The sequence below is a fragment of the Apaloderma vittatum genome, unplaced genomic scaffold (genome assembly GCF_000703405.1).
Source record: "Apaloderma vittatum isolate BGI_N311 unplaced genomic scaffold, ASM70340v1 scaffold3986, whole genome shotgun sequence".
Taxonomy (NCBI): Eukaryota; Metazoa; Chordata; class Aves; order Trogoniformes; family Trogonidae; genus Apaloderma; species Apaloderma vittatum.
The window spans coordinates 39,123-50,875 of record NW_009723220.1 but is presented as its reverse complement, the minus strand read 5'-3'; the positions used below and the strand labels follow the sequence as shown (position 1 = coordinate 50,875).

General features: G+C 42.0%; 1 protein-coding gene across 2 annotated transcripts in view; it reads right to left on the bottom strand.

Moving 5' to 3' along the window:
• Positions 1-11,753, bottom strand: part of ZFYVE9 (zinc finger, FYVE domain containing 9) — a 38,564-nt gene that overhangs the window by 8,169 nt on the left and 18,642 nt on the right. For both annotated transcript variants that reach the window (XM_009872014.1, XM_009872015.1), the window contains 4 exons: positions 11,489-11,644; positions 3,788-4,012; positions 1,563-1,645; positions 715-819 (listed from right to left, as the gene is read on the bottom strand). In XM_009872014.1, coding sequence (XP_009870316.1) covers positions 715-819; positions 1,563-1,645; positions 3,788-4,012; positions 11,489-11,644 — 569 coding nt within the window. The remainder of the gene's footprint in view (positions 1-714; positions 820-1,562; positions 1,646-3,787; positions 4,013-11,488; positions 11,645-11,753) is intronic.

Here is an 11,753-nt window from a genome sequence, read left to right as displayed (position 1 = left end):
TTCTTTTAGTTGATTGCTGCGTTTAGGGAAATTCTCCTGAGCTAAAGCTGCATTCTGCTCTGCTATTACAAGCACTTTTACAAGTACCTTTTTCCCCAGGAGCTTTGCTCTCACCCCAACTGCTGATGGGTTTCAAAATACCAAGTTACCCCCCTCCTCTTCAGAGAGAATAGGAAATCAACCACCTGCTCCACTGCTCTTTCATTATTGTTTAAACACCTTCTCTCCCAGCTTTCTAAACACCACTGAATCTTAAAGATGCGGACTGATTTTCTCAAGTCAGAAACCAAGTATAAAATTTAGATGTTGAGAGAAGTTTTACATAAAAGAAACAGCAATCCACCAAATACTAATAAATGCTTCCGGTACTGCGCACACAACGTCGATCAGAAAAGCTAACGCGCTTTCCTCCTGCTTTATCTCAAATGTACGGTTTGTCAAATCATTAGCTCAAATCAAACCAGTATCACACTTCATATGCAAACAGTTAAAAAACTTGAAGAAACAGAGTTTAAGAGTTTAATTAAGACTAAATTGAATCGCATTCTTTCTGTGGAGCCACCCGCCCGCACTTTCAGAAGATGTGCGCATCATGCATTTATTGTTTGCTTTTGAGGGAGTTTTCCCCAGTGGTAGCAAATAAGACAAAACTGCTTTAGATCCCAGACCCTCCAACCACAAAAGAAACTGCAGAAATGTATTTATTAGCGTTACCTCATTATATCTGTTGCTAGGAATTTTGATGCTGGTTTTTCTGACTTCCATATCAACCACTAAACCTTGGACCACAGGCAGCGTGTACTGGTAATTTCTGAAGTCCTGGTAATTAAAACAAGTTTTTAAAAGTCAGGTATGGGGATCATCATTAACACTGTAGGTTTCATAACCATCCTAGGGACTACTAATAGGTCCATTAATAATTGCAATCAGTGACTGAAAGGCAGAGGGGGGTGGAGACAGCTTGTAACCTACATAACCGAAGTACACAAATGAAAAAACATTGTGATTGTTAGTCATTTCACTTATTTTCTTACATAAAAATTAATATTCTCCAACCTTGAATGTCATCGCTGTATGTACAGGAATTTGCTCCCTGCTTTCTGTAACATTACTGCACAGAGTTATTACTATTTCCAGCAGTGAGATCATGCATCAAAGAGAATTTTCTATATTGAAAATATTAGCAGAGTAGGAAAAGCTAATAACTTTGCTTCAGCTGCGGTGTACTTAGAGAGCTGTGACTGCACAGTGGGATGCCCCAGCACTGCCGAGGAGGGAATGTGAGCAATCAACGCGCTTGTTTCAAGATCCAAGCATTCTCAGGGGCCCAGGTTTTAGATGCTGGTTGAATGCCCAGGTTTTGGGTACCTTGTTGCAATTCACCGTGTTGCTGAAAGCTAACATCCAAAGTCAGTAAAGCAGGTAAATTCACCCAAATGCCCACTAGAGTTCCTCTTGACAGCTTCTAAGCCTTCCAGCTACCAGATGCAAGAGGAGTGCAGATGTTCCCACACTGATGCATTTACACCGATGGAACGCGCAAACCTGGTCTCAGCACTTACTGCAAGAAGGTTCATAATCGTGTGTCCAGTCTCTCCAAACAAAGGCTTGCGGAATCTGACACTAAAAAGCGGGCAGGGGTAAACTACGACAAAATAAAACAGAAAATGTCAGACTGAAATTTACATACTGAGATTCTGCAAAACCACACTCAAATACAATCTCCTCGGCTGAATATGGTAAGCAGCAGCAAAAGAAGAGACTGGAAAGAAGATCAGAGTTCAAAAATCACAGGGGAAGAAGGGTTTAACGTTATAATGCACCTTACACGTGTGTCACGGCTCCTTGCCCATCACGTTAGAAACAGTAAGAAGAATTATGTGGAATGCTTACAAGTGCCACACTGCAAGACTGAACCTAGCGAGCCGGACACGATTGCAAAGATGACTTTTCTAAATGCTTTTCTCAGGCTGCTTCTTAGAAATGGCTTCTTCATTTTTCATGACCAACCTGCTGCTCTCCACTACATCATAAAAGCCTTTAGCTTCTGTGTCCAAGCCTTTAGCTTCTGTGTCCAACATGCATGACATTAAACTGCTCATATAGATTATTTTCTTTTTTGTTTTCACAAGAACGTGGCAAATTCTCTACAGGATTATGTCAAAAACAATTAAGAGGACATTCACGGTATGTCAGCTATGCAAATTATCTGCATTCCTTGGCTGACTCAGCCGGACTTGTACAACACCTATGATGCGATTCCAAGCGCAGCGTATGGATCTGGCTGCATGACATTATGTTGCAGCAGAAGCCACAGCAGTGCCTGAAACATGACTCACGCGGCAACACGTAAAGCCAAGGTTTTCTAAATGTATGTCTGAAGGAAGGTTCCTAAACTCTCCTCAGGCAAACACTCAGCCCGATTTCCCAAAACGCCACACATCTTTGTGGTTCCTCATGTAGTCAGAAGGGGCTGCAAAATTCTCGGCAGGTTTGAAGAACATCATCAGGATTTCCTGATAGAAACAAGCTCCAGCTTCTGCCCACTGATGCGGTATCTGGAGACTTCCCAAACACGCATCACAGAGCTCAGCAACTCCTGCACAGCGCCCTGAGGCACCGAGAAGTGCTGGGTTTCTCGTGCCTGCACCCCAGCTGTGTGCGGCAGCTCACCTACATCCCAGATGCACTGAACTCCCCGGGCCTGAGCCGATGGGTTGATGTGCAGATGCTCAGCAGATGTTTCCTGCACATCCAGCAACCCAGAGTGACTCCTGCGCCTGACCTGCTGCACAACCAGCAGTACTGGACAAATGGTCGAAACCTGACAATTCCACCAGAAAAAAAAGAGGTATCCAAGGAAACCTGGGACACAAATGCAGCCCCTTCGGAGAGTGGATTAAGGAAATGACCTGCAGTCATAACTATCGTAACACAGGTGAACATGCCTGAATCCAAAGGACAGCTGGAGAACTGATTCAGAGCCCAACGTCCCAACATACTCAGAGTAGGTACTTCTTTTCACCAATATCAAAACATTTGTTTCTCTGCTCAAAAACAGAAGTCACAGCCACAATATGAGCATTTTTGTCATTCTAAATGTTGATGGGAATAATTACACCACTTAAAAACCTCACAGATACACACAAACACACACCTTTAACACTAATGTGTTTTTGGACAAGTTTAACCTACAGTCCTCATCCTCCAAAGGCAAATTTTGAAGATTTTCTTTTTCCTCTCCAGTAACAGACATACATAGTTCCAAAAAAGTTGTCAAAAAAACTAACAGCAGACCATTTTTGTATGAATTCAGATTTATGAGATGTGACAATGAAAACAAGACATCAAATTTTTGGTCCATCATGGTAGACAGACTTCCAATAATCTTCTTGCTCCAGTGATGACAAAAGTCTTTGAAAAATATTTTACTTTAACTTTATGCTAATTTCATGCTAACTGCTAAGTCTTCGTTCAGCTGAAACACTCTCTCCAGTGACTCTCTTTTGGGTCACTAAGTGAACTACAAACAGCTGCTCAGAACAAGATTCTTCTCCACAAAAATCTCCCTGATCAACTAGTACAGTCATAAAAAGGTCACATCCCAACCTCAGTACTGCTGTGCTGTTAGCTGGATGCAATGTGATCATGAAACCCCATTTTTACTTGCCTGTGTAATCTTGTGTGGCTTTGACAGGTAACAATTCAGAGCTGGGTGTGTGTGCTCTAAACTGGAATATATTCTCCTGCCCAAATGTTTGCAGCTAAAAGAATGCACGTTACTTACGTCTATATTCAGCTCCAAGTCTCAACATCAGCCGAATGGGGAACACTTTAGCCCAGGGGGTCTCCCATTTCTGAATGAGGATGCCAAACAAGTACGGTGGGGTTGGGAGCACCAGGTCTTGCAGGGACTGATACGTAGCTGCAACGTACAAGAACCCTCCATGTTCTTTGCTTCCAAGGAAGCTCTGGCTGAAGAAGGAGTGTCCCAGGTTGCCAACAACATTACCTACGAACAAAGATGCTCATTACTTCACTAGGTTGAGAGCTATATCAAAAATTTAAAGAGTTTTCACTTTTGGTGATAGGGATACTCAGCAATATCCCTGGTAGAAGTCAGTTTTGTAGAAACACACACATCCCTCCACTTCTGCACCCAAGTGACCAAGCCGTGCCCGCAAGCACTACGTGCAGCCACAGACCAACCACCTCTGCTGGGGGAGCAGGCAGGGAGACCGGCCTCAACCACCTCTGCCATCTGTTGGTTTCATGGAGGTCTGCCTCTTTCAAGTAGTAGAGGCAGTGTAACAGAAGGGCTGATGCATCCTGGGCGTAGCCAGAGAAGAGCCCAGGCCAGTGTCACTCTTACGGAAGTGATACCTCCAACCTCCCCCTGGCACTCCCAAAGCAGCCCAAGAAAGCCTCTTTTCCGTGTCCTCCACACAGCCGAGGGCTTTCCACAGCAGAAGCTGCTGTTGACTGAACTGAACTTTTAGATCCAGCTGCGATTAAAGGAGAGATGTGCACCTGGTCAAACTGTTAACGCTCACTGGCTGTCGTTCCATTGAAGCAAACCACTGGGGTGCCTCCTCAGACACAGATTGAAAATCTGGGTCATTTTAAGAATTACACAAAAGAGTGTTTATTTAATTAGTATACTTAATGTAAAATGCAACTGAGAGAGACACAGGGGAGAAACATCGCTAATTCTTACTCACATTTCTATTCTTTGATGCTCTTAATTTCCAAAAATGTTTACACTGCAATGGCTGAATGAATCTGAATGTTGATTAGATTATAATAGCATCCAACACAGCATTTAACATCGAAGCAAAGAACCATGGTGTGATTCCTTTTATCAAATGACAACAACAGCAGGCAAATAATGTACAGAACAGCTGATCACGATTCTCCATAGGAAGACGTGAATATTAATAGTGCTGATTTGCTCTCGAAGAAAAAGATAAGTAATTTCAGAGAGCGCAGTGTGGTTGATCACGCCACTCATGAGGAAGTGCAGGGGTCTGAGGTACTCATGCAGACCTCCTGGGCTTCTGCAGCAATTGCAGGCTTTCCCTCCTGCAGACAGAGAGACTGCTAAGTAGGAGTTTCAGCTCTTTCTCTACCCCCTCATAACGGAACGGTCGTATTTGAACTCAAGGCAGCGACACGCACATCAGCCAAACAGTAACTGGAGGGTTTCTCCCTTTCACATATAGACACTCCCCCTCCAGGTTTTAAATAAGTAAAAGCACAAGTCACAGAAATGCAACTTTGATATCCTCCGTAATGCAAGTCTGATCTTCAGGTTAAGCCTTCTCTATTTCTGTACTGCAAAACGGCCTAAAAATCACATGTAAACATTTACAAATGCAAGAAAAATAAACAGAGTAGGTACAGTTTGTGCCAGCCGAGGACAGGTTAACCAATGAGTCCTTTCAAGTCTGTCTTACAATGAAAGTCCCAAATCATTGCAACTCTATGAAGCCAACGCCAGTGTAAGAATAACACAGCCAGCCCTGCCCTCCCTCTGGGGATGTGGCCATGCTACTTCACACTCCTCCAGACCACTCTGGCACCATCACCACCAAGTACTGCTTCCTTAACATGACCTTGAGACCTCCAGCTTTAAATACAGCTACTGGCACATCTGCAAATGAAAGGCTCCTTTTATATTCCAACAAATAAGTTCAGGGGTTTCCTCGCTACTGAAATTTGTGGGCACTCTAGTGGATTTTTTTTCCCCTGCACTCATAAGGCGCTGCATAAACCAAATTGTTGAGTTCTCTGTTAAAAGATGACAGGCTTTGGCAGCCCAGGCAGCCCATGGCAGGGTGTGGCTCATTCGCAGATTACCGCTACCTTGCCAAGCTGATTTGTGATTTTACAGATCCACACAAACCACAGCTGACACCGTCAACCCAGATCTAATTCCAGAACTCTTGTAGTGGCTACAATTTCTGTAATGCTCAGCTGAGCATACCTGATGAAAAGTAGCTACTGGTCAAACTGAAGGACTAACATGATGAATAGAGCCATATCAGATCTTGTCAGCTGCTCAAAATCATTGATCCTGCCCATGTGCAAATGCATTTCTCTGTCAGCCTGGGCCATGACACTATTGCCCGTGCAGTGAATACACTGCTAATGCACCAACTCAGGCATCTTGCTTGTGAGCATAACCAATGCATCAATTGGTGTTTATGGAAAAGATTTTCTCTTATCTAAAATAGCTGCTGCCACCTTTCTATCTCAACTTCACTCGTTTGCTTTTGCAGTTCCCACCTACCCTCACTGATCTCCTCTTCGTCATTTATACTTCCTTTTTCCCTTCCCATCTGTTCTTATCCAAATAGAAGCTACAAGCCTGATATTAAAATTACTTGGTGAGCTTGTCGGTTCCAACAACATGACCATAATAATCCTTTCTAAACTTAAAATGTGTAAAGTGTTTGAACTGCTAAACTGAATTGAAATCTGCACCCTTTTCTGAAGTATTTTCTGTGTGACAGAGGCCAGGCAAAGCGAAGCTGTACGACGCCGTGCAGTTCTGAGCCGTGCAGTACTGCCCACTGGGATGACAAAGCAATCAGACATTTCCACTTGCGACTGATGCCAAGCGCTGCAGCAGAAGGGGACGGCTACTTAGTTTTTCTGTTTCAGGAGATGGAGCTTCAAGGCTCACACTCTCGGGATGCCTTAAGAAGTTTTTTTTTTCAGCCAACAGAAACATGAAAAAAAACCCACAACCCACCTCAGAGTGGAATCTGCAACTCAGCTTCAGCACTTTGCTACCGTAAGCCACAGGGTTATAAATTACTCCTTTTTACACAAGCAGCTCGCATGATGTGAGCTCCAATAGGTTACCACTATTAGGAGGACAAACTATGAGGAATTAGGTAGTTGTGCTTTTGTAAGAGCACACAACAGCCTGCTACGTGGAGAGCATGGGGAGAACCAGGCAAGTGTTTTTCTGCACACCTCTCTAGTGTCCTTTTCAATCAGCAAACCTAAGTTGAAATAGCTCTTTGGGCTATGGTCTTGTCCCACAAACATTTTGGCACTGATCGGGGAGGACTGTCAGTCTTTCCTGCCCTTGTACCTGCGTCTAAGTCAAGGCCCCACTGGTAAGACTGTTACCAACTTAATAGGGTCAAACCCAACCCACTGCACTGTTAGAAATTTTAAGCGCAGAACTGTGTTTCAGAAGCTGGCAGAGAAAGGGTAGCTGTCAGAAAAACCTTCAGAAAAGCTATCCTTGTCAAAAGCACATAGTTTAATTTACACAATTTAAAATATCACAACTTCCTTTCTAAAGAGGTAATCTCAAAGGTGCCTTTCCGTACATTAAGTTCCAGCAGCTGACATAAGACAGTTGACATTATTTAGGAAGTGCTGTAAAGTGTGAGTGATGCATCTAATTTTGCCCAGGGGAGTGGTTGAGTCACCATTCCTGGAGGTGTTCAACAAACACGCAGACGTGGTGCTTCAGGACATGGTTTAGTGGTCATGGTGGAGTTGGGTTGATGGCTGGACTTAGAGGTCTTTTCCAACCTTAATGATTCTCTGATTCCATGAAGCAGCTCTGCAGGAGCTCAGTACTTATTTTCTTCTCATTTATGTTGGATTAACCTTGACTTTAAATCCTAAACAGCTCTATAAACACCTATAAAAAAAAAATGCCTTTATCCACTGGTGTGACTTTCTTGTCATGATCCATGCTGTTTTGAATCATTCACTTAGGTATTTTTCTCTGATGAACAATATATGTGGCACATCAGTTTGGAAATCCCTTCTGGATTCAAATAAAATAGTTTATCGCAGGAAAGGAAGATTAAAAAAAAAAAAAGATTCCTGCATTTTCTTATTGCCCTCAATACATGGTGAAGTCAGTTAGGTGCTTTTACCAAAAATAGTGAGGTTAAATTCCTAATGTATGCTTCACGGTTTTTGGTCAAAAACTGGTATTGTCACCCAGTCCCAGGGAAGGCACACAAACATGGCTTGGGGATGTGAGCTGCATCCATCCCACCTCACTGCACTGTCATCAGTAAAAACCAGGTACCACACCCCATGCTACATCCTGAAAACACAAGCAACCCAGTCCCGCAGCAAGAGAGGCAAAGCAGTATCCACTTGTGAACATCTTGCCAGACTGATGTATTTTAAGAGGAAATGAGCACAAACTTCACAAAAGCAATACAAACTCAGTCATGGCCACACCAAGAGCCACAAAAGAGACAAGTCTGTGAATGTAAATTGCTGGCACAACGCATCTATAGCGGATGCCAATACTGACTGAGAAAATACACATGAACCTCAGCATTCAAAGTTCTGACCATACTCAGCATCTTCTTACTGAAAAACATCAGCAAGTAATCTGGAAATAACTTACTCATATTGGCAAGGCACAGAATGCTTCACTTGCCATCACTGTGAGCAGCAGTGACCAGCATCCAAAACTTCCTCAGACTAGTCTGCGGCAGTTTTCCAAACAATCACTTCCACACTTTGTACAATGCTTGATTTTTTTATCCATCCTCCAGCACGTTACAGCTGCAGGGGTGTATTATTCACTGAGTTAACCTGTTCTCTGTTCAGAACATCTACATGGGCTTCTTTCATAGATCTGCTCTGTATTAGCTACCACCTTATTCAATTAAAACCAGGCTGGGTAAAAAAATACACAAAACTGTGACTGGGATAGATCCGCCCTCACTCAGAATATCCCCAGACCCGGGGCAATCACAAAGTCATTTCCAGCTGTTGCCAGATTTGCATTTTCACTACAAAAATAACAGCAGCATTTATTGTATTTCACCAAAGAGTTGATGCACTAGGGCATATCTGGCAGCTCTATGTTAACACATTCAACTGCTTCAAAGTCCCCATTCAGGCAGACAGAAGTTCTCATTTTTCCATTCACTAGACCTCCTGCCAGGCTTATAGCCAACAGACAAGGATAATCACGGGATTACTACTACAACAGTCCGACTACTACAACCACAACAGAAACCATTAGCTTTCAATTTCAAAACAAGAAAAGCAACACAGCAGGGAGCTTGATAACAGAGAGGCCAGAGGAAAAATTAAGTGATGGAAACTGAACAGCAATTACTACTTGCCGTAATTAACAACTTCACAATTTAACTCACACGCATAGAATCTATAGTGAAAAATGCTGGGTTTCCTTCAAAACCTCTCCATTGTTTTACAACTATAAAGTCCTAACACCAGAGCGCAGAGCTTGAGTTTGAGAGGAATTCCCGCAACAAAACTGCCTAAGGTTCAGGGCACAGTTGCACCAGCGCAACATCTTCTCCACGCTGGAACAGGAGAGGAGTCTGAAGGACAAACTGTGAATCGCTGAGTGTACAGATTAAAGGCTCCTGCCTGCAGGTCTGAGGCCCGGGCTCTGCTGCCACGACTCACACGTGCTGGATGCCCTCTCTGCCAATGGCTGCGAACAGCAGCACCGAGCGCAGAGGACAGGACTCGGCCTCCAGAAACAAGCAGAACAAGCAGAAACATCTGGAAAGAGGCACAAGTACCTACGTCTGTACTCCTAAGCTCGAACGCAGAATTCAAAACGTGAGCAAGAAGAGCTAGTGAATAAATGTGACTCATGGAAAAAAAAAATCGCTAGTGATATGGAAAAAAAAAAAATCGCTAGTGATACAGGGCTTTAATGAAATAAACAAAAGGTCAATGCTGTATTTTCCAGTTCAAAACACAAACAACAACAAATCCAAAATCGCTCCAAAACAAAATTGGCATCACTGAAAGCGATTCTTGTTTCCATTTCAACAAAAAAACTCTACGTCTCTATTTTATGACTGTTGTTACGAAAATATTTACTCCAGGAGAGAAACAGAAAGCATGCACAGAATTTATTTCAGTAAAATGGGAAAATAAATTTAAACCAATACATTACATAAAGAAGAATGAAACCGTGAGCCAATAGTGTCTAACTTCTAATGGGAATTTTCATTTACCCTAAATGTCTATGATCTAGTCACCAGGAGAGGTGCAGTACCTCTGAAATGAGTAACTTTGGAAGTGTGGCTCCACCTACACCAGCATGCAAACTGCCAACCACCAAACTGAAACCCCTACAGCACCATGCCCTGCTTCTCCGGCTGAATAATGTTTAAAACAGCCAGAGTTGCAAATATGCTAATATATACTTCTTCCTCTCAAATAGGAAAGAAGAAGCCTGGATATTTAGAGCGCACATTACAAAATGCTACAGGACTTTATCAAGGCACTACGTTCTATAAGAACTTTGGTGCAGTCTGGTATTATATAGCAACTATAGGTGTCTACTACGTCTGAAACACAGCACGGAGAAAATTCTACCAAAAGAATATCACACAGTGGAATTCTTAAATAGTGACATTTGGTTTCTGATTAAGAATTGTACAATAGTAAGCAGCAATCTGCACCAGTGCAATTGTAGGATACCAAGTTACTACCACTAGAGCACTAAAAAAAGAACTCCAAATACATTATGTAGGAGTTATAAATTATGTATTCCTGTAGTGTAATTATACAGAACTTCATTGCAATATACACACCAAGCTAGATTTATATCTGCAATATACATACATACACACACGCACACAATTTTTCCTACCTACCTCCTTCTGAATAACATCATAATGAGAAGACATAGCAAATGGAGTGATGCTTGAAAAGGTGTTTGTTTCTGGCATAGACGAGATCTATTATGACACGTGATAATAGTACATTCTGAACCTGGCAACCTCTCTGGACAAGCTGACCTTTGTTGTTCCAAGACTTTTTAAGAAGCAAAGACATTTCTATTATTTTATCGAACTGTTGGATTCGGTCACTCCAAAAGCATTTTAAATGACATGCAAGAACCTTTCGTAAATGTATTTTCAATATATAACATTAATGTGATCCAATTTCACCTCTGGAAAAACAGCTTTATTTTCTAATCAGTGGAACCAAATACTTGTACTTTTCCTCATGCAATAATTTTTGAATTCTAAGGTCCAACAATAGATAAATGTGGAAGCCCATTTATTTAGCAAATGTAAAATGTGTAAAGGCTTATGTAATACAATCTTGGAACTGAGATACTAAAATTCACAACGCAGAGATAATTTTTGCAAAGCCCTATGATTAATTCCAGGCACATATAATTGTATTACTTCATAATATAAATAGCACCTCCATAATGTGGCAATAGAGACACACTCTGTGGGAATCAAATTTCTGAACTATCTGGTCTGGAGATATTTACCATACTATCCACCTCATTAATACTTCTATTTGGTGAGATGAATATAACACTACATACTAATAACCAATAACAACTCAGAGCCTTATCAGCTTTGATCCTTACTCTCTTTTTATGTTCTTTTATACAAAAATGGCCATTTGCTACATGACAAAAATATATCTGGATCCGGTACGATGTTCTGTTCAAACCATTTTTATCAGAGAGTGTTCCTACCTGCTAAGGCATCCCGGTAAAGTTGCACAAAATGGTTAAAGATATCCTTAGGCAAACATTTCTCATCAGGCAAGCACTGCAAGAGAATGACTATCTCCGACTGCCCCACCGCATGCATGCCTTTTGTAGTGAAACACCAGCACTTCCTGTTCACATCTGCAGAGAGAAAAACATGTGTCAGAACAGAAGATTAGAATTTCATAAAACATGCCTAAACTTCACCAGTGGAAGAAAAGCTCTTTCAAGAATCAGTTTTATAGCATGT